Source organism: Agelaius tricolor, unplaced genomic scaffold (assembly GCF_023055355.1).
Source record: "Agelaius tricolor isolate 1412-34295 unplaced genomic scaffold, bAgeTri1.0.p SCAF_16, whole genome shotgun sequence".
Classification (NCBI taxonomy): domain Eukaryota; kingdom Metazoa; phylum Chordata; class Aves; order Passeriformes; family Icteridae; genus Agelaius; species Agelaius tricolor.
The window spans coordinates 14,524,603-14,550,545 of record NW_027269276.1 but is presented as its reverse complement, the minus strand read 5'-3'; the positions used below and the strand labels follow the sequence as shown (position 1 = coordinate 14,550,545).

Sequence of the window (25,943 nt, the reverse complement as noted above, 5' to 3'; positions counted from 1 at the left end):
CACTACAAAAATGAAAACAAGAGTACAACTAGATTATTTGGACTTAATTAAACATGTAGTATTGCACACAGAGAAAATATTAATTATGAATTATGTCTGAACCTGGAGAATCAAGAAGGGCCTTGGAAAAAGCATTTGCCAGTTACTGTAGGTCATAAGAATGAAACATTGCCAAAAATCTTAGTCAATGTTTTAATTGCCTGTAGAGGTGGTTTCAGGACCAAATCAGCCCTTTACACATTTCCAGAAGTGTTATCTCAGCACAGCTTTGACACAGCTTTGCTAATGGCAGATGTGAGCCCACAGCTGGCCGACTGATAATTTTCTGGTGTTTTGCCAGCACTTCTTTAATTAAACCAAGTGTCAAGGATTTGTTCAAAAGTGTGCTTTTCAAATGTTAACCAAAAGCTAAAAAGCTAGCAGGGTGGTTTCTTTGTTTTAACTCTACTAGCCGGTCATTTTAAGAAAACTCGAATGGACAAGACTAAGAGAATACTGTGTGTTGCTGTCCCTCAGACTTTCATACCTGCATGTTTCAGAAGAAACTGAGGCATAAATAAAGCCACTGTTTCCAAAGTACAAAGTTTCTATCAACAGCAGGCACAGTGCATTTCAAGAAGTGTGGCCTGAGGTCCAACAAGACAAAGGGACACTTCTAAAATTGACCCTTGAGTGCTGCCTGCCTGGTCAGGGCAGTGCTGTGCTGCTGCTGGGGATTTCCTCATGCTCTGAAGGCACAACAAGAAAAGCTGAGGTGTCCTCCTTGAAACAACTGAGTGCAAATGCAGCGGGGCAGCTCTGAGACACCTTACCCTGTGTGAAAATACCAATATCCAGCACTTTGAAGGCACTTTGCTGAGTGCAGCCCCAAGTGCTAAATTTACGTTATTGTGTTGTCCAAGCAGCATAGTTGAAGTAGGAGAAAGATCATCTAAAACCATACAAAATCATGCACTCTAGATGCTGTATCTAATGTTACAGTGCACAGCTGAAAGAACAATAATTTAAAAACCCTCTCCCAGCAGAGAGTATGTATTTCTAGATAATTTATATCTGCCTCTACACAAAGGAATCTGAGATTTATCTTAGTAGATGCAAAGTATATTTTTTGCTGCTTTGGCCTGCCTAGATCTGGTTTAAAAAGGACTCCCTTAGTAATCACAGGACAAAGTTTTTGAGGGGAAAAAAATGAAATTCCAGATCTGTCATTAACAAAACCCTGAATCAAAGTCAACATTTTGTTTACCAAAACACTGTTTTCAAGTCTCCAGCAGGCAGCATGATTTTAATGCCTTGATGTCACTGAGGGGAAACCGAGGGAGAATCGCGCAGTAAGTTAAATATTACAGCAAAGTTCATTCCAAAAGCCTTTGGGAAATTTTGGAAAGAGATCTGGGCTGTTTAAATCCTAGCAGTCTGGCTTAGCCAGAGAACATTCTTCACCTGCAGCCATGCCAATGTGCCTGCTGCTTCCAGCACACTGCCCTTGGCTGGCAGAGCTGGGGGCGGTGCTGCAGCCCCAGGGCTGTGTCCTGGCTGCCCCAGTTCTTCTGTGGGAGCTGTGGGGTGGTGCTGCAGCCCCAGGGCTGTGTCCTGCCTGCCCCAGTTCTCCTGTGGCAGCTGTGGGGTGGTGCTGCAGCCCCAGGGCTGTGTCCTGCCTGCCCCAGTTCTCCTGCCTGGGAGCTGGGAAGCCCATGGTGAACTCTGGAAGGGGCAACTGTTAGACACTGGAACTAGAAGCTGGCTTTGGGCTTGCCATCTTCTCATCACAGAAGCTTGTTGCTGTATTTTAGGAGTTTTAGTCAAGCTAGATATGACAGAAATAGTAATTAAATTGAAGTGTAAAAATAGCTTGTACTCTCAGGGAATAAATAAAACATGAGGATCTAGAGGAGCCCCTATACTGAAGCTTCACTTTTCATTGTACAGGGTCATACTTTTTATTTTAATGCTTTTCTGCCTGCAAAAGTGCTAAAAAGCCAGAGAGGCCAAGAGACAGTGTCTGGCACTCTTAGGTCTTCTGAGAAAGGCTCAAGGATTTCATTTTCAGGGAGGCTGAGCTGTAGGCAGCATAAAACTGTCATTGCATTCAGCTGTGCATTAACAATTTAGGTGGGGCTAGTAAATGGTGCATAGATGTTAACTAGGATATACATAGAGTATAATGTAACTCTTAAGCCTTGGTGATTCATGGACTGTAGTAATTTTGCCTACTTGTACTTCATAGCTAAAGAATATTTTAGAAGACATTAAAAATCTGTATCAAGAACAAAGCAGCAAAGTGTTTTTGCAAATCAGATTGCTCAAATTTTTCCTCAAAATTTTATATTGCAATTAAATCTTGATGAATGAAATGAAGGAAGGGCAACTGAGTTGGGGCTTCTAAAGTAGTAGGGATTTCTGAGTTAGCCTGTTCTGATTTTTGCTTGATCCACACAGAGTTCAGTGTATTTTTCTGTCCTTGGTCCTCCTTTAAAGCACTGAGGTCTCTGTCTTGTGGGCAATAAGTTTAAAAACAGAAATTGTAGCTATATGAAAAGGATCTTAGAAGAGATGGTGTCACTATTTGTTGGCAACAGCAATGAATATTTTGATATTTTTACTCATACATTGCCTGCAGTTGGTATGAGCAGGGTGTACAGGAAATGGTTTATGAGCCAGAAATACTGGTACACGAGAGCATGAGCTCAAGGGTCAGAAAAGGAAAAACAAGAAGCAACTAAACTTCACAATAGGCTGGTAGAAAATGTGTGCCAGAAAAAGGGAAAAGCATTCCAGAAAGAAACCCTTGAGGCTGCCTTCTTGGCTGGTACAAACTCATGTTTGTTCTGCTGTAATTTAGTGTAGTGACCTTAATTTATGCCAGCTCAGGTTCTGTCCCTTCACCTTTAGGATATGTGCAATAATTGGTTTCTGTGAAAAATCCATTTCCTTGCCTTGGATGGTGGTTGTGGTGAATAAATTCCGCATTGCGATGCCACACACAGAAGGAGCTGTGCTTCAGCTGTGGGAATATAGCTTTGCTTTCTGCATTTGGCACTGGAAGGGCTTTTGGTCCCACCCTTCCAATGTGGTGGTTCATGGTCCTGTTTTCAGGGAAGGCTTTCTGTTTGTTTGTTTTTGTTTTTTTTTGGATTTAGTGGTTTTTAAAATTTTTATTAGAGGGTTTGTTGAGGAAAGCAGTATTTGCATGTACTTGGAGATCTCAGAAGGGTGGGCGAAGAAGCACAGATGGCTGCTTGGCCAGAAACAGTGTTTATTCTAGAAGATTTGTTACCATGATTTTAGTAGAAGATAAAGTAGTCCATGAACCTTCCCCTGGGCATGACTTTGGTACAGTTTATAGCCCACTTGAAAACTCTTGACTGTGACATCTCTTTGATCCAGTTACAAGCATCTTCTTAGGGAGATGGTGAATACAAAGCAAGAACTCCTCTGGGATCTCTGATGTGCCTGGCTTCCCCAGCAGACATCCAATCTTTCCTACTATACAGACATAAGAGAACTGACTTGTAGCTGCAACAGGAGTTGTTCTTAGTGATTCTCTTCTGTTCCCTTTGAAAACACAGTTATTTAGCCATGCTGTTTTCATATAATGTTATCTCCAGCTTTCCCTTGATATCTGTCATCTAGAAAAAATATTCTGCTGTTCTAGTCAAGTATTTAATGTGAATTCTGCTGGTTTTGAATTGTATTTTTAGTAGTCATTTTTATTTTCTAAAGGCTATGCAAAAAATTGCATCTGTGCCCAAAGCTTGCCTATTTTGTCCAGGCATAGAAATTGTTTTAATTAACCCCCTGCCTTTAGTAGAAGCCTTTCTCCCCTTTGCATGTGCCCACACACAGAGTCAACTTCTGCTGTAGCTGCAGTGAGGATTCAGGCAGAGCAAAGTCATTAAGTATTTAACTTGTATTTGCTTTTGGAATCTACTTCACATGCAAACAAGGCTGGTCTGCCAAAGGTGTGCATTGCAGGTGAGCTAAGGGAGGATGCCACTTCCATCTGTAACACCTGCCCTGCCTCAATACCTGTGTGTGCACACGTGCTTGTACAGCAGCAGCTCTTTAGTTGCAAAACTCCTACACCAACTCCTGAGTTTCAAGAGCTCAGGATCTGAAGGCATGACTTAAAATGCAAAGTCATGCAGTGACTGTAATAGCAGCATGTAGAAATACAAAAGGAAAAGTGGAAATATGGTATGGAAGCATAGGATGAGAATAAGAAGCTACTGTGGTCAACTTTTATTAAGTTATGGAAGCATGTACATTGAGTGTTTCAACTCTGTTGAATCTGAGCCCAAAAAGTTAATAATGAAAAATGTGAAGCTGTTGTGAAAAGGAAGTAATTCTAATCTAATATTGAATTTATCTTGAAGTGTTGTGCTGTTGCTGAGGAAAATGACAGCTCAATAGAACCTTATTTTTTTTTTAATAAAACTGTTGCTCCATTAACTTCACAAATTAATTTTCTTCAACAGGCACTTCTGATACTGTTACTTAACAGCACAGCTTGTTACCTGTTTTTAAGAGGTCTTCTGATGTTTATATAATTCATCTGGATTAGAATTTTGCAATGCCTTCACTAACCTTCTAAAGTTCATTAATAGGAAGGCTTAACTTCGCTGTTGATTATAATGCTACTTTTTTTTTTTTAATCTAAACAGATGTGTCCTGAAAGCAGCAGGAATATTAGAGAGGTACAGTGTGCATCATACAATAACAAGCCATTTATGGGTCGATTTTATGAATGGGAACCTTTTGCAGAAGGTAAGGGAAAACAACTTGGTTTTGCATTATTATACAGATTGTGTTTTGGAAAGGCAGATGTGATTTTTACTTAGTGGGAGCCATCACAGCTGATGTTACCTATTTTTACAGCTGAACATGAGTCAGTGCAGATGAAGGTAGGTTTATATCTGACACTCAGGTAGATTGATAATGGTTGTTTCAAATTAGCCATGTCTCAGTCCTGCTCTTATCTACTGTGAGCAAAGTGAGGAGTGGCAGAGCTGCACCTCTTTATCTCCAATTATGAGCATTCAGTGTATGCTGTTTCTAGTTAAAGCCACGTTTGGCTTTGTGAAAAGGAAGTTTCAGAGCTGTACAACTCTGGCACTCTGTACCATGCATTCAGGCAGAGCAAGGAGCCAGGTACCCCAGCATGCAGCACGGCTGAAGGCACATTCTGCAGGCAGCACTGCTTCTAAAGGTGGCCCTGAAGAGTTATGATGTGTTAGCTTTGATGCAGCCCTTTTCAAACCCCAGCTGAGGAGTCCCAGGCAGTGCTGAGGCAGCTCAGCCCACCTCTCTCTCCTTGCTTCCTACACAGCAGCTTTGAATCCCTCCATCTTCTGCCAGGAAGGATGAATCAGGGGATCTAGAACATGCCATGATCATTTCTTTTTCCCTCCCCTGCATAGCACAGCTTGCTCCTAATGTTTATACTGGATTAAGAAGGGCAGTTAAACTGTAATTTACAGCACTGTCTTGGTGGTGAGTTAAGTGTGATTATTGTTGTTTTTTAAAAAAATGCATATTTTTATTTCTCCCTCATTCAGATTGGTGCAGCTGCATTTCTAACCCATTTTATCCACTGCTGCTCCAACAGAAACTTATGTCTTTATTAAAAAAGTCATATTAGAAGGACTATAAACCCTATGAATGTAGAGTATTTAATGAAAAACCTTGTTTGTGTGTGAGAACCAATAGCACATGACGACTTTAAGGGCAGGATTTGAGAAGAAGGATCCAGTTGTGGCAGAGGGAAAACATCACAGTGATGTAACCGTAACACCTGTAAGGAAGTTTAACTCTAAAGAAATAATGAATGTTTTAATCATACTGATAATTGAACTCTTTTAATTTGAAATATTAAGTTCAGTTAACTTTCCTTTTCAGTTGTGATGAAAAATTCATAACCTTTTGATGGCTGGGTAAAAGAATCTATTGAAAAGAGAGAACCTATTGGTGGATTGAAAAGGGTAACTGTGGGGATGTAACCACAGGAGTCTCTCTTAGTGAAAAAAGGCTGCATTTGTTGAAAGGAGGGGGACAGCTGCAGACTTTTTTGTCAGAAATTCTCTGTAAGGTTAAATATGGAATAAAGTCCTCTTAGGAGAACCTGTGCCTGATATTTTGTCTTCAGGGGGATACCTGGATAGTCTCATAAATCCAAAATTCATTGTCAAATGCAGTATTTTCAAATCAACAACTGCAAAAAATCCTGGTCAGCTGCAGACCCTCTTGCTTTGACTTCTGTTTGAAAATGTCAGCCAGGTATGTGTAATAAGCAGCCTTTTAAGCAGCAGTCCCAGCCAGCCCTGGGTTTCTGTTCCACCTGTGCAGGCACAGGCACCGTGAGCTCTGATCTCTGCAGGGTCCTGCAGGGACGCTGGGCTTCACTGGCCCGGTTGCTCTTCAGGATGGTGACCAGTCAGGGCTGCCCCCCAAGTGTGTAAAACTTGAAAGAGCTAAAAATGTGTTCTTTGGGGACTTGGCTTTTCTCTTCCTTCTAAGTGAAGGAATTTACAAGGAGAAAAATACTGCAAGGTTTGAGCAATTTCATTTTCTTAGAGAAAGATAGAGTTTTTTTGCAAATCAGAGCTTGGTCCACTGAAAGTCAGAGGCTCTTCCCTCAAAGTAAGGGAAATGTTAAGTTTAAATGGAAATTATTCTGTTATTTTTTTTGTTTGTTTTGTTATTTTACAGTGAATTTTTAATGGAAAGTTTTCTAAAATGCATATTTGACCAAGCATAGCCTCCCAATGATATTTTGGTTTGCTTTTTTGTTGTAAATAAATCAGCTCTAGTTTCAGAGCTCCCCTTTCAGGTGACTGCACTTGTTTGCAGAGCAGGCCATTTACTCCCCAGGAATCCTGGCTGTTCCCAATGTGTGTGTGATTTTACATGAGCAGCTGTGCCTTGTGTTGGGGCTGGCTGCATGCTGGCTCTGGAGGCAATAGCAGGAGCGGGGACGTGGCTCGGGGATCATCCCAGCGCTGTCTGTACACTTGATTCAGTTCCACTCGGTAGAGTCAGGATGTCTTTGGCTCAAAGTGCTGCATGAAGCCAGCCGAGTTTCTAGGAGCGGAGCCACGCTCAGATCTCGGGAGCAGCTGAAGAGCGGCTGCTGGCAGCCAGGCCTGGAGGCCGGAGGGCTGCGCCGAGCGGGAACGGAGCGGCCCAGTCCGTCCCCTCAGCGGCCCCGTCCGTCCCCTCAGCGGCCGCGTCCATTCCCGGAGCGGCCCCGTCCCCGCTGGGTGCTCCGGGTGCTGCTCCTTCGCCTGCTCCGGGCACAGGGGGCTCTGGCTGGCAGCAGGAGCTCTGCAAGGCCTGGCAGCCGATCTTCCATCCCTCCTTGCGATGCCTGGCTTGCTGCTGTGACCTCCCTGTTGTGCTTGGTGCTGAGAGCCAGGGTTGGTACAGAGCCTGGAATACCGCGTTGCTCCTGGGAGCAGAGTGGGAGTCAGGCTGAGTTTCAGCTGGAATGAGAATTCCTGTAGCTGAAAGCAGGGTGTGTCAAATGGCACTGATGTCACTGCTGCATTTTCTGTGGGGGGAAAAATGTGTCCCCAGTGTCCCCTAGTGTTGTTGTTGCCAGACCTGACTACTGATGGGTACCACAAGGAGTGATTGAAAATCACCTGGGGCAAAAGAGGCTGACAGGGCCAGGAATCAGCACCCAGCCTTGTGACAGGCCAGGAGGCAGTTTCAGCTGGCTTTTCTTTACTTGAAATAGATCAGAATCCAAGCATTGAATGAATGGAGGGATATTTGGTCAGTGTGGTTTTTCATGCTGAACTTCAATGGAACTCTTTTCTCTAAAATGACACTCAGGTCAGTACTCCATCCTGAAGACTGTGCTGTGTTCAGAGGAGAACTCATGGTACAGGTAAATCTGTACATGCTGTAAAATCATTTATCAGTTCACGTTTGTCTTAAAGTACCTTTTAGTAACCTGACTTCTAGCTAGAGATGTCTGCCTGCTACAGCTGGGATAAATATAAGCTCTGAAGAAAATGAAATTTATAGCTTCCACCAGTGTCTAGTAAATTCTGCAACTTCAATACTTTGTGTCAGACAAGAGGTATTTAAGATTTAGTATGAATCAGTTTGGGTATTAAGATGGAGACTGAAGAGTAATGCAAAGCTGCAGCATTTATTGATTTTTGTTTTTTTCTTGCTGGATTTTTAACAGTTGTCACTCATTTTGAATGACAAAATAGCTGCTTCTAACACATCAAAATGTAGTGGCCCAACTCAAGATATTAAAGTTGCTAAGAAACTTCTCGAGTCTGCTGGCAATTGGTGACACTGAAGACACTGAATGAGGTCTCATTAATACGATTTAAGTAATTATAAAATGGAAGAAAAGCCTAAGATCTGTGTAAAATCTTGCTCAGGTGCTGCGAGGTGCATGTAGCATCAAGCACTTGGAGTAGCCAGGGGTCAGAGAGGGCTGGTTTGAGGGCTGGTACAGAGAGTGCAGTTACCAGGACAATGCAGAAGCCACTTGTGGATCCTGGACAGCCAGCTGTAGGCACAGAGCTGCTCTGTGCTGGTGTTTCAGGCTTGGGAGGTTGTAGCTCAGTGGCCTGGGCTTTGTGCAGACCATAAGGGTATAAGGGCTTGAGAGGAGAGCATTTATTCATTTCTAAAGTCTCATCAATAAGATGTTTGTGGAGTATTTTCCATTCAGTGGTGGAATAGCAGAAAGATGTTCCAAGGCCAAGCCTGAATATATTATGCTTGTATTTGGAGGTTTAGTGTGGGGTTTTTTCTCTCCTCTTATAATTGTAAGATATGTTTATAAACAAATTATAGATATATATTGTTTCTATGCACATTATTAGTTCAGTGTCCATTGCTGGAGTTCATTACATCTTGGTACGAAACCATTCTAGAAACACTGTGTAGGTTGATATATATGGAGAAATGTAACATTTGTGTCATCTGTTTATGTTAGCTGGAAGTGGAACTTCAGTTTAGAGTACTCAGAGAATTGGTCGTTGTGTATGGTCAGGAAGGTGGGTCCTGGTGTGTGTTTCCTGAGTGCCTGTGATCCTTGGCAGTGCAGTCCTTGAGACCCAAAGATAACTGAGTCCCAGTTTATGAATGCCTGGCCTTCCCTGATTTGTGACTGCCAGCTCCTTGGGGCTCAGGAGAGGCTGTGCTGAGCTGCATTCTCTCAGCTTTGAGTGCAATTCTTGGACAGCCTAATGTTTTCATGCAGAGGACAAGAAGTCATCTTACTGTTATATTTATACTTTCTCAAGTAACTTACTTCTAGTTAGTGAACATACAGATATACATATATCTTGCAACTATATATGTATATATGCATATATACTGGGAATCTGTACACAGTATCTCTAGAAATAATCCAGCTGTGCTGCAGTTCACCCAGCTGCAAGTTATTATATTCAATGAGGCAGCTGCTTGAAGTCTTCATTTCTCATTGCAGCAGACCATACTTCTCTGCTTCTCTTTTGCCTCCACCTGTTAGAAATTTCTGATTGCTTCTATTCCAGTCTGTGGCTAGTTATTCTTTACAGTGCATGTCCTTTAATTGCATGCACTTTATTTCCTAAGACAGTTTGGTTTTGCTTCTCCTTTTTTATGTGAAATGCTGTAGGCAGACAGATTCATCAGTGAGGCATCAGACAGTTTTGGGAGACTTGAAATGTAACAAGTAGATAGTGTTTATTTCTAATGATTAGTTACAACTCAAACAGTGCCTGCTTCCATAATGATAGATACAAGACTTCCTGAAGCACATACCTGTAATTACTGACAAAAGTTTAGGCACTATAGGCATAAAATCCCTCTTGAATTCTCATGGAATATGATCCCTGATTTCCTTCAGACTCAGTGGAAATCCTTTGTGAGGCAGTGAAATACCCATTTTCCACACATTACTGAACATCCTATTTCACTTTTAACTGAAATGTGTTTGAAATATTGCTCACTTATGAGACTAGAATTCATTCAAATGCAGAACAAGAAGCTCACTTATGCTGTGTCCCTGTTTTCCCCTTTATTTATTGCTGGTTTGTGAATGGATCACAAGAGAAAGCACATGGAAGTTTGCATTTTTATAAGTATGGTTGTGGTAAAGTATCTGAGGCATTTCTTTGACTTCATCTATAAATCTGCTTCCTGAACATCTGTTGTGTTGAGCTTGACCTGGAAATTGTAAATATCCTGTGTATTACTGAAATATGTAACTACTTCTATAGAAACCTTTAATAAAAAAAATTGCTGAGATATTTATGTATATGGAAACCTAGTGCTTCCACATGGCAACTTACCTTTTATAGTTACTTTTTCTGTATAATTTTATTAATATATATATTTTGATTTGAATTTGTAAGAAGCTTAGTGATAGTATAGCCTGGATTTTACCTTTGATTCTGAGATTTGTTACAATAATTAATAATGCATATGTATTTTTTAAGGGTAGTATTTTAAGCAGGGTCCACCATACTCTGGTGACTGAAATGAGAAATTTCCCTGTAGTAGATCATATGTACCACATGTAATGTTTTAATTCATTGTGCATACTTGAATTTCTTCACTTTTCTACTTGCTGTTTGGAGGGGAAAGTGGGTTAAAGAGTGGTGAGAGCAAGAAGCGAGTGTTTATAGATGGACACCTGGATGAGCCTCAAGAATTGGAAATGGTTATTAGTGCCTTTAGGAAAATGGGAAATTACATCCATCAAATGTCGTCATTCAGCTGTAAATTCAAGACACTCTGAAGTGCAATGGAAGGTAAACCATCTAAACAGAATGTATCTGTAAGACAGGGAAGTGAGAGAAAGCAGGCAGGTCACATCTGTCCTGTTCTTACAGGCCTTAGATAAATGTAGCCTAGGTTTGCTGTAAGAGACACTGCCCTTTCTGTCCAGGTGACCAATATTTACTGGTGAATTTTAGAGTATCTGGCCTGTCCAGTTGCATTAATTGTGAGCTGGGGAAATGTCCCAGGCAGAAGGATGCCCTCATTTCAAAGCACACTTCTTAGTTCTTTTGGTTGGAGCAGAAAGTTAAGGGCAGATGTTGTGGCTTTAGGGCTCAGATGTAGAAACAAAATTGTATCCAGATTGTGTGGTACTGAAGATTCTTAGGCTGGAACAGAATGTAGAAGGAAGATTTGTTATTTGCAAAGCATGTGTAGCAGTGAGTGGTACAGATACTTGGATGAAATTTGTCTGTTTTACCTATTAGTGTCCCTTGAAACAAGATGCAGACATCCAATATTCAGAAATGAATTAAAACCCAAGACCTCTACCCCATAAAATGGAATCAATGGAATGCTTTGATCCACAAAACACAGGCTATTGGTATTAAGTATTTAGTAACTTTAGCACAACTTTGTCAATGTCTGACTTGGTTGTCAGGCAAAGTCTGTAATAAGTGGGGCTACATGAGTCAACAATGTATGAGCTCATGTAATCAATCTGTCCCAGCCCTTATCTGTCTGTGCTTCTCACATAGCTTCATTGTGTCCAGTGGCTGTGCAGAGCAGCCTAAAACTTGCTGCAAGTGGACAGCTGAGGATTTGGATCCCTTTGATTTGGGGAGAGTCTGAGTTGTGTAAAGGTGGGCAAGAGAATACCCTGGAAACAGAGGCCTACTGGGGATCGAGGGTGTGGTTATGAATGTGATTATCCAGGAGTGAAAATTAGCATTGAGCAAGGTTGCTTTGAATTAACATGCACTGAGAACTTAATTGAACCTGCCCTGGCAGTTCCAGGGGGTTTGTCTCTATCTTTTCTGAGCCCTCTGCTTTGGACCAAGCACAGCTTTCTCAGCAGCAAAACCTCTGCCATGTATGAAGATAATCTCTTCAGAAGAAGAGAAAGAAATAAAGATAATCTCTTTTCTCTCAGTTCTCCCAAAGGTTATGTGGCAACCTGCAGTTCTACCCACTGGAAGAATTAAAAAACTCTTTTGGAATCTCCATTTCACAAGATAAGGGAGAGAATGGGGACAAATGAAGATGCTGACTGTGTTATTTCTCCCACTCTGCAGTGGATGGTTACTGTGTCCCAGTAACTGTTACTGCATAATGAGTGCTGAGATTTGGATTTGGGATGCTTTAGTCTTGTTTGCTGGTATTGTCTACTGACTCCTATTGTCCATGGGAAAAGTCCTCCATTAAGCTTCAGAGACAAAACTTCACTCAAAAAATTTGCCTTTGCTGTTGAATCAGCATTTTAACTTCCTTTGAGTTCTTTATAGCAAAACACCAATGAAAAGAAGGCATCCTGTCCTTATTCCTGCACCTCTGGGGATCCAAAAAATGAGTCTGAGTCTGAATTCTCCTAAATCTGTTCTGTTTGGTTATAGATTCCTTTTGTAGCAGAGCCATGCGGGATCAGATGCTCTGAGCAGATGTATTTTACAGCTTCACAAGGAACTTATTTTATATGAGTTCCATGTTTGTAGTCCTAGGAGTCCTCGTCAGGCAGATCTGCACAACCATTCCTTATAGTACGATGACAAGAATGGGGGCAAACTTGGGGGTCACAGTGTTCTGCAGGTGTGCACTGCTTGCATGAGCCCCAGTGATCCTGCTCTATCTCCCAAATTTATGAAATAGTCTGGAGAATACAATGGAGCTGCACGGTTGTGACTGTGTAGTCACTTTAACGTGTTATGCGTTAACTTTGGGGAGTATTGAATAAACAGGGCAGCAGTTAAGCAAAGGCTTATCAAGACATGTTCCATTTTTGTTGTTAAATGCATGAAATATTTATTCAACACATTCCTTGTACAATTCAGCACATTTCTTTTACTATTTGCAGTTTCAAAAATCAAGTGAATACGCTATCTTTGCCTCAGTTAATGTGTGGAAATGGTTTTTGTTGATTCAATCATGCATTTCAAAAGGTTTTCAATAGTTTCATAGTATCTTCCATGTGTTTGATTTCAGAAAAGCTTTCACATTTATCTGTTCCAGCCAAGAGCAATTGTCCTAATGTGGTGCTGTGTGTAGCAGGCTGCAGAGCTCCCAGTCAGGTTGCTGCTGAAGTTAAAGAAAAGCAATATAAATATAACTTTTTATAGGTCCTAATGGTATAAGAATTGTTCAGGTCAGCATGAGTTTTTCCCATTCACTTCAATGGCTTTTGGATGAGGTAATTTAGAAGAAAATTCCACATGTAACTAAAAAAGTGAACAGAACTGAAGTCTGATCCTGAAAAACTTTGTTGTGTGCTGATAATATCCAGATTTCTTTGTTTTCAGAGAATTGGTATGCACATAATTCCATGGAGGCTAGGGAACTCACTAGAAATTTTCACAGTTTCTTTGAAAATGATGAGTTCAAAGAGTGCACCTGCAGCCTCTATTCTGCTCAAAGGTTCAGGGAGCTGAATTGGGCATGGTTTTCTTGGGTGGGTGTATGAGCAGGGACTCGGAAAAAAGTGACATAAACATGAGATTCAGACTCTTCTTTCATTTTGTCAACAAGTTACAGGTACACAAAGAAGGGCTTTAGGATCATCTCAGAGACCAAAGTACTTTCCTGATTTACCCCTCCCCAAAATGTCTGTCTTTTGTTTTGCTGTGTTCCTGAGTAATTAAAATGGTGACTAGAAATGAAACATTTATTCTATTGAACTTTTAAAGTACTGACAATTGTCCTAAAAAGGGAAAATAGTACATGTATTTCTAGTGTGCAGAAGTTCTAGTTCTAAAAAGCTCCAAGCACTGAAGTAATGGAGAAATGGAGAAATGAACTATAAAAGGGGTCTTAGTAAACAGAGACTTTCCCATCTCCTTTGGAGGACTGATTTCTTCTGAGTATGTTACATTATATTGAAAGAATTACATACTAAGATACTTTTCACTTACAGTTTGTTCATTTTGAGCCTGTTCCAGTCTCAGCTAATATGAAAAAAAGCAATAACTTCAGAGAGACTCAAATGTGAATCTAAACATTTATGTTCACAGTTTCCATTTGTGTACTCAAAAATTCATTATGCATGCTGTCAGTAGTAGAACTTACACTTTCCAGAAAATTTAGGTGTAAAATTCTATTTGCTTAATGTAATTTCTATGGCATAATACAGGTTTCAGAAATTAACACCTACATATACTGAAATGGTAGATATATAGTAGGGTAGATATATAGTTCTGGTTCCACTAAAATTTGTGGATTTTACCTGTTTAGCATTCTAAATGCTTCTCAGTTTTGAAACTAAGTTTTGGGTCAGTCTAAAGTGTGGCCAAAGCCTTTGGTCATAGTTACCAACAGCAGTGTGGTGCGAGGTCACAGGTCAGAAGCTGTGGTTGAGAATTTTAGGGAGCCTACTGGAGTCTAGAATTTGTTAGGTTTCAGATCTGGCCAGGCTGCTGTGTTTTCCTCCTTGGTGGCTTACTGATATTTGACATTGAAGCATGGTGTAGGGCACTTAAATCATGAGCAGTTTTTGCCCAGAGGGAGAGATCCAGGCTGCCTCAGGTGTGGCTCTGATCGCAGGTGCAGCCGTTTCCAGGCTGTTGTGGAGGGGCTGTCCCAGCACCCACCCTCTGCTGCAGGCTCAGCCCTGCCTGCAGGTTGTCCCTGCTCTGGCCTGGGACAAACACAAGGTAAAGCTGTTTGTTTAAGCCTCTCCTGTTCTGATAAAACCACTGTCTGTGGGGAGAAGATTTGATGGTTTGTGTGTAGGAAAGCCAAGCTTAGTGCCTGTGGCTGCACCTGAGACTCACTGAGCCAGGCTTAGTTTGGAGTCGCTGTGCAGGATTATAAGAGGGGTAAGGGATGAGATGTTGTAAAGACAACCTTCTACAGAGGGTTCAAAAGGATTAAGGATTGCAGGGTATTTTTTAATGTGGCATTCCCTTAAGAGCCCTCAGATGGACAATTTCCTCCTTCATCTCACAGGCTTTCTAAAGGAGCAGAGTCACAGCTCTCACTGGTGTTACTGTTTGCTAGAAAAATGAGGCTACATATTAGTGTGAATGTGGGTGCCTGTTGCACATAATTAATTAAATATTGGCATTTCTGTGTCTCTGGAGTGTTCTGTTAGTGTTTTGATAGAGTTACTTGGTAGTGCTGAGTGTTATGAAGGGAATTAAATGATTTTGCCAATTTAGACAGTATAAGTAGTTGGACTGGCATTTATATACGCTCAATATTCCTTCTTGCTATGATGAATTGCTATTTCAAAGCAAGGAAACTCTTACCCACTGTGAAGAAAAAACTTATAATATGGATGAACATCAGAAGAAAGAGATTCCCAGTGGTAGTATATAAAATGAAAAGCAGAACTGGCTTCTATTGTGCTCTGTTTCCATTAGACATCTTGGAAGTTTTATAAGCGTGGTGCATAATAAATATCTAAGCCACAGTTTGAGGTCTTTTACAAAGGACAGACAATTCTTGTTAATGTTTTTCTGGATCAGTCCTCACTCTTACACCCAGATTGATACAAATCTCTGGCATTTGTCCACCTAGTCAACTTGTGAATTTGTTAATTTACTTTCCATATTGCACTATGTGACTCTGAATTTAAATCCAAACACCACAAATTTAAAATTGAATTTGAAAGAGCCAGAGAAACCGTGCATTAAATTTGCTCATATATCTACAAAGGGAGGAGATCTGCTTCTGCATAATTTTGGTCAGAGGCCTAAAAACACTGAGGTGCAGCCTACTCTGGTTGGTTCTGCTGCAGTAGTACTGTGATTCCTCTGGAGAGAGATCACAAAGATTCAAACTGTTTGGACCCATTTCACCACTGAGGTGAATATCAAGTATAAAAACAGAAACAGACCTCAAAAAGTTGAGCTTGATCTTTTTTCAGATGTAATAATATGAGTCTGGTGACATCATCAGACCTGAAAAGTAATGTAGACTTTTACTGTATTTTCTTTTCATTGCTCCAGTATAAATGTAACCCCATGTATGTAAAATGCATTATAGCAAATCCACAAGCAATTTCCTTCATTGTAACAAATACTGCATCTCATTAGAGCAAAACAAGCCCCCAGTTATGGTACAGAACATCTGCTTAATAATTTCAAGTTCCTCCAACTATGCTGCCAAAACATCTGAAAAGTCAACATCTAGTCCATTACTTTGATCAACTGAAGTAGTAAAATTATAAATAATGCAGCAAATGCAGATCTGGTGAAAGGCAGACAGTGCTGCTGGCCCTGAGCTGGGAGTAGGACTGGTGGGGATGTGGCATTAGGCACTGGGACTGGGATCCCCAGGGAAGGCAGGGTGGGTGCAGAGCTGCGCTTCAGGCTTGCACAAGTTTCCTATCTAGCAGTGAGAAAGTGTAAAATTCAGTTTCAAATGCCCTCTATATCTCTTGGGTTTTCTATAAATGAGGTGTTTTAACATTACTGACAAGAGCCAAAGCATCCTGAAACAAACAGGGCATTGTTTATGTCAAAATTGTTTATGTAAAAATTACACGAGTTGTAATGTAATTTATTGTTTGATTGCTCTGTGTGTCTTAGAGAGAGGGCTGCATTGTGTTGTTGCAGTGTTAACATTTTGACTACTTGTGTTCATTCCAACTCTGAACAAAAACTGAAAATGGGAAAATGTTTCAGGAATACAAAACATTTTTAAGGATCAAATTATTTGGGATCAGTATTGTCAAAACATAAATATATATATAAAATTGTAGCATTATTAGGATGTAAAATTATTTTAATTTTCAGTGTATTAAGGTGTTTCAGCATTGAAGTGAAATGAGAAAGTGAAAATGATTTTGACATCCCTGTCTTAATTTTCAGCAAAACAAACATTGTGAGGAAGTACTCAGTTTTCACGAAATGAAAAATTTTGAAAAAATGGGGAAAATATCAGTTGGATGACTCCACTGTGTTTGTAACTAGATGGAAAAATATGCTGAAAATACAATATATGAAATACAATATATCAAAGAGATTCTTGCATGTGGCCAAGTCGTTTGAATAGAAGAAAAGCCTGATTCTGAACAGAAACTGTCAGGGGAAAGCAGAAATACCAGCCAGTTTCCCATTCCTTGGTTTTATACAGCATGGTTCCATCTGTCTGCACTCAGACTGACCAGTTCAGTTGTGGTGGAGATGATGGAGTTTGATTCAGGAAGGTGCCTGGCTCTGCTGGGCCAGCTCCAGCTGGGACTGCCTGGCAGTTAAAGCAGGTCACAGGAGGAGGAGGAGGAGGATCCTTTTTAAACCCGGCTGCCCCTTAGCCCAAGCCCAGCCTGTTTGAGAAGAGCATCTGCTCCCTGAGCTGCTGCTGCAGGGCTGCTCTTTCTCACCCCAGGAGCAGCTGTTGCCATGGAGTTGACTCCAGTGTTTGTCCATTGATCAAACCTGAATCTCAGCAGCCAAACACAGAGAATAAAACCCAGTGATTTTATCTCAATGAACATACAGAACATTAGTAGGGAAAAGAGTAAAAAAAGACATGCTGATTAGCCTAATTTGTCCAGCTTTAGTTTCATGATGTATTTAGAACTTGCTATTCTGAGTTTAAAAGGTCTTAATTCTCCTTGAGAGGGTTTTCAATTATTTAACAATCTTGCTGTCCAGTGTTTGCTTTTTCTTTTAATTAGTTAGGTTCTGGGCTTCGTTTTGAGGGTTTCATTTTGATCTTAATCCAAAACCCATATCAGCTTTACTGAACATTCTTAATCCTTTATTGGATAGTTACAGTATTTTCAGATGTTTATGCATGACTGTCACTTATACCATATATGTTTAGCTTAAAAATAATTGGAAGGAAAGTCTAGTTATTTCTTTCATCGTTTATGAAAAGACTGAGTCTGAGACTTTAGAATAATCTAGCTTTCTCTAGTGACTGTTTATAAGCTTTTTTTTGATGAATGTTGGTTTTCTAGCACCATGGTTAGATCTGATACTGCAGAGCAGTAAGGATTATTTTTTGCTTGGTATATTGAATTTCTTCCCTCCCTGTTCTCTGTGATTTATCCTTCTTTTATATGGACAGTCCCTTAGTCTTCCCTGTTTCAAATCCAAAGGCAATCTTGGAGCTAATGTGCTCATTCTCACAGGTAAATTGGGCAGGCTCAGCTTCCTGCATGTTTGTACAGCCCAGCCCAAGTGCATTTCACCATTACCTGGTTTACAATTACAGCAAAACATAGCATTTCTTAGAGCAGTCTATGAGGAGAACAAACCTCAGCTGGATGAAGTTTTAGTGGGTTGTGTTTAGGTTGGAAATGTTGTTCATGTGCAGCCTGCTGCAGAGCATGGGGAATTCATCAATAAACACGCTTGGCACCAGCCCCATGGGCTGAGCCAGAGGAAATGGGATCCTGGTGCTGTACGTGAAGCTATGCCTGCCCTCACTGCACAGCCCGGGGCAAGATCTCAATCTCCAGCTCCATTTAGCATTGTTCTGCAGGAAATTTTGGGGATAGGAATGGTCTTTTAATACAGGATTGCTTTTGGCCCTTTTTCTGATACACGCTGTTCTGTGAAGTCAGCTCTGGCTCATCCAATAGTAGCAGTAATTCTGTATTTTTGCTGCTACTGCCACGAAAATTACTTCAGTACTTGAGGATAACATATGTTGCATTCCAAGTGGAATAATAGGAGTGATGGGTTGACAGTGAAGACATGCAAAATTAAAATCATAAAAAAAGTATGGTCAAGGCCTTAAAAATATTTTGAAATTCAAAATCAGGCTGACTTGTTAAGTTTTATGGATGCTGCCTAATGCATGCAGACAAAACTGTTCACACAAATTAAAATTTACTTTTAATCTTACACATTGATATTATTTCTGATGAAGTGTGTCTCTAATAAATCTTTTTATTTGAGATTCATTTGCATGACAGGAGTGTTTACAAAGGGACAAACAATTACCAGTAGTTAGAACTGAAATATGTTTTTTAGTTTATTGAAATGTGCACAAACAGATTTTAAAACCATGTGTCTAAACCTAAGCAGTTAGTCTTATTTATGCACTGGTAAATCTCTCCCCACCATTTAATTGAGGAATTATGTGTATGCCAGCTTGTGTAGTGTTTGTATATGAAGGAGGTGCTGCATGTTTGTATAGCACATACAATATATTCTACATGTTGGTCAGTTTATGATTTATGAAACTATACTGCAATACATATTAAGGTGTTTATTGCAGCATTTAAATTATTGAATAATTCACTAAATTGTTGCAATTTGCAATAATTTGGCCTGACATTTCAATAAATACTTATTGCTTATTGAAATATTTATTGCATTCACATGAAGGTGGAAATTTTGCTGATCAGACCACCTGTTTATGTTGGCCATTGGTCACAGTTAGTGCTGCATATTGAATTTGGAAGGCCAAGTGAAAGCAGCACGTGTTCTATATCCAGTTAGCACGGGCATCAACTGCAGGGAGAAGATGATGGCCTGAGGATTTGTGTATGTTGGCAACTGCTACATGCACCTACACCACAGACAGCTTAAAATCTGTATACATTTGTCTTCACAGCTGCTTCTAATCATATTAGCAAGATTGATATTCTTGTACATGCCAGAGGCGATCCCTCTGCTCTCTGTTACAGCAGAACCACCAGGACAGGGGCCTGAATTACAAATACAGATTGGAGAGCAGGTGTTAGGTTTTCAAAGAAGAAAAGACTGTGTTGTTAAGAACAAATCCGAGTTTCAAAAGGATATTTCTACTGCCTGGGATATTGGATCTCTTGAGATAAGATTCAAGTGGTTGTGAAAACATGGGTATTATAGGCATGTCCTGCTATTATCAAAGGGATACTTTATTAATGTTCCTGTTTGGCTGTGAACTCATTCTTCTGTGTTTCTTTTTCTGTGAATTGCATTCAGGCCCATTGCTTCTGAGGCTATTGCCTCTTGTCAGTTTTTGAGACAGAGTTGGCACGAGGACAAATAAGTAATATGTTGTTTCCTGAAAGACCTTTTTCTAGGATTATTCATGGTAATCTTTTCTGTGGAAGTCTGCCTCCCAAGAGGCCCCTGCACTTATATCCCACATAGAGGGACCTCAGGAAAAGCAGTAATTGCATTAGTGTACCTTACTGGGCTTTGGCCACAGTTCATGTAACACAGTCTGTGTCTTTAATCAGTCCATTACACAGGAAGCTTTCTGCAGTGGGGTGACCTTCCCAAATGTTAGACATCCCAGCCCAGGGCTGGTGCAAATAAGCAGGCACTGAAGGGCCAGGTCAGCAAGATATTTTGGGACATAGGAAGTAATTAAAAAAATAAAAATGCTAATATTCTTTAAACTTCATAGATCAAGATTTCTGTGGCATAGAAAATATTTATCCTTAGGATGCAAGGGTTTTGGGTCTTAAACTTTCACAGAATCAAGTAAGCTATAAATTGAATACATTTAATAAGAATTCGTGGAAATAATCTCAGGTGAACTGCTGGGTAGAAAGTTTCAGGAGCACGATGGAGATGTGTCTGTGTGAGCCCCTCTAGCCTGGATGTGCAGGTGTGCAGATGCAAAGGGAAATTCAGCATCCTGAGCTGTGCTCTGCTCCTTATGCAGAGTGCATTAGGAATTAGAGCTGTGGGGCTGTGCATGAGCTCATGAGCTGGAGAGCTGCCTTGCTGCTGGAAGGGTGGGGAAGGCATGCCAAGTATTTAGGGTATGTGTCCATGCATGTCCTGTAGATCCTGCTCTGTGTACCACAGCAAAGGAAAAGAGAGAATTTCTTGTCAGAACAAAAATTATGTTTCTTTCCTTTTTACAGGGACAATTTTTTCTTCAGGCTTCTTTTACACCACCTTCTACCCTGTAGTTAATTGTCTTATACATAGTCAAACTAAAGCCTTGAAAAACATGAGCACTGCACTGAAATGGTGAAGCCTCAGAGACTGTATTTTGGAAAGGGATTTTTGTTCACTTGCTAAGTTTTGTTCTTTAATGGAGTTACTTTTTAAAAACATTGTACACACAAAAATCAAGAAGTTTTTAAAAAATGGCCCTAGAGGTTGTTCTATTTTTGTCTGTAGTTTAAAGAAAAATATCAAATATTGTGATGTTTAAGATGAAGTCCAAACAGCTGGGAAAGCAGTGCTGGCTGGTTTTGGTACAGAAAAGCACTGGTGATAAAACCCATAGGAGTCAGAATATACATGATACCCAGCAGAGATGGTTCTGACTTACAGTCTGGATGAACTGTGAGTGAAGTTCCATCAGCCAGTCTTGTGTGGTTTCAGAAACTTTAGAATTAATTTTATTGCCTAATTGGAGGCACTTAAACTAGAAATGGAAGTTGAACTGTTTTGTTGTTTGGTATTCTGTGGTACATTGCATGGAATGATCACAAATTACTAAGACCCTGTGGTATGGAAATGTAATTGTTATGTGTATTTATGCTGAAGTACAATATACATGAAGGGTTTTGGCAAGATCTCAGGGCAAGGTGGTGGTTTTTGGATACAAAGGTAAGCTTCTCCTGCTCATTAGGGGAACTCTGAGAGAAAACATGAGCTGCAGTTGTAAGTCACAGAACCAGACAATCTCCAGGGGACCTCTGGAGCTTGTCTGGATCCATTCCTCAGTTCACTTGGGGTCACCTTCAGCAGATCTTTGAGACCATGTCCAGTTGGGTTCCAAAATGACAGACCCGTGTAATAACAGATTTGTTGCATACTCTAGAATCAAAACCACAGCTTCTTTTGAACAAGAGAGATGGATAAACTCTTAAGGCTGATACTTTGCAAATAAAGCTGATGTAACTGAGTGCTTGAGAAGTGGCTCCTGTACCCTAATAATAAAATTACTTATTAAAGATGTTTTCATTAGGAACTTTTCTAGTAGTGCATGCCTGAGTAGCAAATATGTATTACCACTATACACCTCAATAACTCCATTGGGCTAATGCATATTTTAAAGCTGTTGCCCAGCCATTTGGAGGTCCAGTGGGGTTCTGACTGCCCATTCAAAGCCTCAGTATGTTTTAAAGAGACAACTTTGAGAGGTCAATTGATTTAATTGTGCAGTTCCCAGAGGCAGCATATGTGAAAGTTAGTGTTTCCAGTCTCAGGGACATCAGGAAAATTTTCCTTTAGACTTACTGTAGATCTGTGTTGCTTTTTAGCACTCACAATAATTTTAGATGGAATGGTTGTGGATGTTCAAAAGCCAGAAGGTGAGCTTGTAATGCTTACTGGAGTCATTCAGATATGACAACTGGAGGTTTTAGATGTAGTCCAATGTGCTAATCTATTTAATTAGTGTAAAATAAGATTTGTCCTTCTTCCAAAATCTGAAACTGAGATAGTTTCGTACAACCTTGAATCCATGAGCAAAGCTTTCATTCATCTTTATCAGGGGCTACTCCTAAAATTTTCTTCTGTCCAAAAGGTTAATGCAGGAGCAGTCAGGTGTCAGACACACAGGAGGAAAGGTCTTTCAGTAATAAGGACGTTCAGTATAAGGGCAACATCAGTGAGTTAGAATCTCCCCTGACTTGAAGGCTGACTTAACCAGGGCAGGTTTCCATTAGGAGCCACCCTGCAGGTGGGGGCTGAGAAGGCTGCTGAGCTCAGCACGAGATTCCTCCTCTTTCCCCTGAGCAAAGCTGAGGCCATCCCCAACCAATCACACAGGTATGAAAACCTCTGACAGTATATCCCAAAAAACTTGAAAACAACCTCTATTTGCTGGAAAACAAAGGAAGCAGAAACACTTTGTTACCCTTCCAGTCAGCTGAAAGGGGCTGATCTCTCCTTCTAGGCCCCTACAACCTGATAGTACTTGCTAGATGTTACACATTTTTACAATGTATACATTGTTATACATCTTTTTCAGTCATAAAAGAATCTTCTGTTTCCTGTGTAAACTCACTTAGGATCCAACTGCTTCCATCAAAGTGTAAAACTCATAATAATGAATGAAATAGTATCAGGATCAGCCTGGTAAAAAGTAAAAAATCAAAGCACAGTAACAAAACCCTTTACTGTTCAGATTGGACTTGTGCCTATTGTCATGCTGTTGGAACTTAAACTCATCAAGACAAAGCACCAAATGTGAGAAAGCTTAATTCATATGATAGAGAATAGCAAGATAACAATTATCATTGTTCTTTCTCCAGAGACTTTTTAGCTTGTTTGGCACAGCAGTATTTGGATAGTGTTTCACATCTAAAAGCATCATTTGCCTTTGTCTAGAATGAAATTGGTCATTACCAATGCCCTGGAGTAAACCCTTATCCCAACTCAGAAATTAACGCAGCTATTTAATTGTAAGTAAAGATGTAATAGTACTAACTACAAAATAATCCAGCATGTGGTTATGTGCTGTCCAGAGCTGTGGCAGGTGCCACAATATGTTAATAAACCAAACACGGGTGATGTGCAAGTTGCACTCAGACACAGGTCTGAGTTCATGTGGCTTCAGCAGAGCAGGGAAGGTCTCTCTGCACACACCTCCCAGTGGGAATTCCTTGCTCTGTCAGAGTCTTACAGAGTCACGTTGTTGACATGAAATATTTTGATTATTCTGCCTGAGCAGGCGGGGTGACAGCTCTGCCACTGCCGCTGTGCTGGGGAGCGGCACGGCTGCCTCAGCCTGCTGGCATCTGCACTCTGTTGCTGCCTGAGGGACACCAGCTCCCTGTGATTTGTACTGGCTAAGAAGTCATTTGCAGGAAAATAACACTACAGAAGAAAAGACTCTTGAGATTGTTTTTAGCATTCCCAGATTCCAGGTGTTACAACTTTTCAAAGTGAATATAGCATTTTATAGAGAACTCCTGCCTTGTCACTGGAATGCTTAGTATTTTCCATCTCAAGTTGATGATTTCATTAGCATTTTATAGATAGAAGTTTATCATTTTCTCTTAGTATTAAGGTTGACAGTCTGCTCTTCAGCTTGTACATCCAAAACCTATTTGACACCAGCTGTTTAACAAAATCTATGTATTAATGAAAGCAGTGATGTACCACATAATTTAAGTATATCCATATATGTGAAGGCATAGGGAACTTATCATTAGAAGTTATAAAATCAAATTTTTTATTTACTGTTTTTAAATAAGTGGGTTAATTCCAAAAAGCCTGGTAACTGTTTCAAGTATTTGGAAGAAAGTGTGTTGTGTCAGCAAGTAAGACCTGGAGCTTTTGCTTCAAAAGGTTTATATGTTTCATTATTAGTGTTTTTAAATCAAAGTATTTAGCACTTCTGGTTTCTGAGACCGGCGGAGACTGTTGGCCCTGCTCCCTAACCCAGGAGGAGTTGACACCACGCCCAGAGTCTGAAGCAACCCCTCTTCTGCAGAGCTTAATTTATTACTTGGGCATGAGACGTGCTCTGTGGTCTACCAGAGGAATCAAGAGGCTCCCTGTAGGTTCACTCCTGCTTAGGTAGGAATAATTTGGCTCCCTCCCAGTCATGTCTTGATAATTGATCCCTCTGCCTTTTTCCTTAGGAGGGCAGAATGTGCTACTGCCCACAGATGAAGGCTTGTAGGACTGTGCTTTCTTACACCTTGGAATTCATGGGGAAAAGGGAATTAAATGTGTTCCTGGACCTTGCAGCTGCACAGTTGGGCTGGTAGGTCAGCTTCTGGTAAGGCCCTGCAGAAAAAAAGAGGATCCAAGCATGGGGGGGACAAGGGAGCAGAGGAAGCTGCTCATTCTTTTCACAGACACCTTCTATACAGAACAGGGATGTATCTCAAAGATATATCTTTGCAAAAAGTTGCCTTGGCTTTAGGAGGCTGACTGGTGAAAGCAGAGGGAGGCACGTGGCCAGCTCACCATGCCAGTGCTGCAGTACAGTTTAGGCAGACACCTGGATTGCATCCCTGTGGAAATAAACCAGAGGGGCTTTAGGGAGAGGGAAATGCCCTGCATCTCTCTGAGAGCCTGAGCTAGTCCTTGTGGGAGGACACTTGGTGCAGGTTCTGTATGAACTGCATCAAGCTCTGTATTTCATGATGGTTTATCCCTTATTCTGTCTTCAGGCTGAGAAGCCTTGGGAAATGGGAGCTCAGCAGTGTTGTCAACCTTGCACCTGTGATTTCTCAAAGTTGTTCTGTGAAGCACCTCTAAGGATCTCCAACATACATATAATTATGCCCTTTGTCTCTGGTTCTTAAGACAAGGAAAGTCTTGTCAGTTCTTTGGAATCTAAGAGAAATACGAACTATCAGTGTCTTGAAGGATGGAGAGAGTGGTATTTTTGTTTTCCAAGAATATAAAAAAGACAATGTTAGTGCTGTATGTATGTGCTGTCCCGTTCTTTTTAACTCTTCACTTCACGTTGATATGGTTACAATTATCAGGAATTCTGATAATATATAGATGGTTATACAAATTTAAGTTCTTGAGCATGTGGAATATCTGCTGAACATGATCTTGTTTTAGATCCAGAGAGTGGAGATTTTAATAGCTTGCCTTTAATGCTTCTAATAAATCATGAGTTGGAATGATGAGTTTACCTCATAGAAAGATGTGAATTTCTCCTTGCTGCTTCTTCCAAGAGTTGCCTCACTTATTCTGAATTTGGAAACATTTCGAATGAGCTGGAAGAGCTTTCTGAATTTCTAGATTACCCATGTATACAGGCCAGATCAGGGTTCATTTATTTCTAAGACTGTTGTATATTTATGCTAAGTTGTTGTCTGTCTGCAAGGCTTGCTCTCTGCTGCCTGTAGGTTATTTCTGGGGTCCTGCACATGTCCATGTGCACCCATTTCCATGTGCACCCTTCTGTGAAGGAGTCAGTTCATACAGAGGAGTGGAAACTTCTGTGAAACAGTGACCTACATATGAGTGATGATGGGCTCAGAGTCTGAGAATGTGAGCTGTGAGCAGTAAACATTTTGTGGGATGCTGATCTTGTCCCTGGGTGCTTGAAGTCTTTCAGTGTAGATGTCTTTCCAAGGGCCAGATCAAATAGGTAAATTTTAAGCACAGTTTAGAGCCTCTGTTCTTTTTGATGTAGAAGTCTGTTTCTAATCCTAGCCAAGT

At 40.6% G+C, this 25,943-nt stretch overlaps 1 protein-coding gene across 1 annotated transcript in view; it reads left to right on the top strand.

Moving 5' to 3' along the window:
* The window catches only part of THSD4 (thrombospondin type 1 domain containing 4), a 237,946-nt gene that overhangs the window by 64,322 nt on the left and 147,681 nt on the right, over positions 1-25,943 (top strand). Inside the window, exon 6 of the mRNA XM_071441660.1 lies at positions 4,665-4,767. Within this exon, the coding sequence (XP_071297761.1) occupies positions 4,665-4,767 (103 nt within the window). The remainder of the gene's footprint in view (positions 1-4,664; positions 4,768-25,943) is intronic.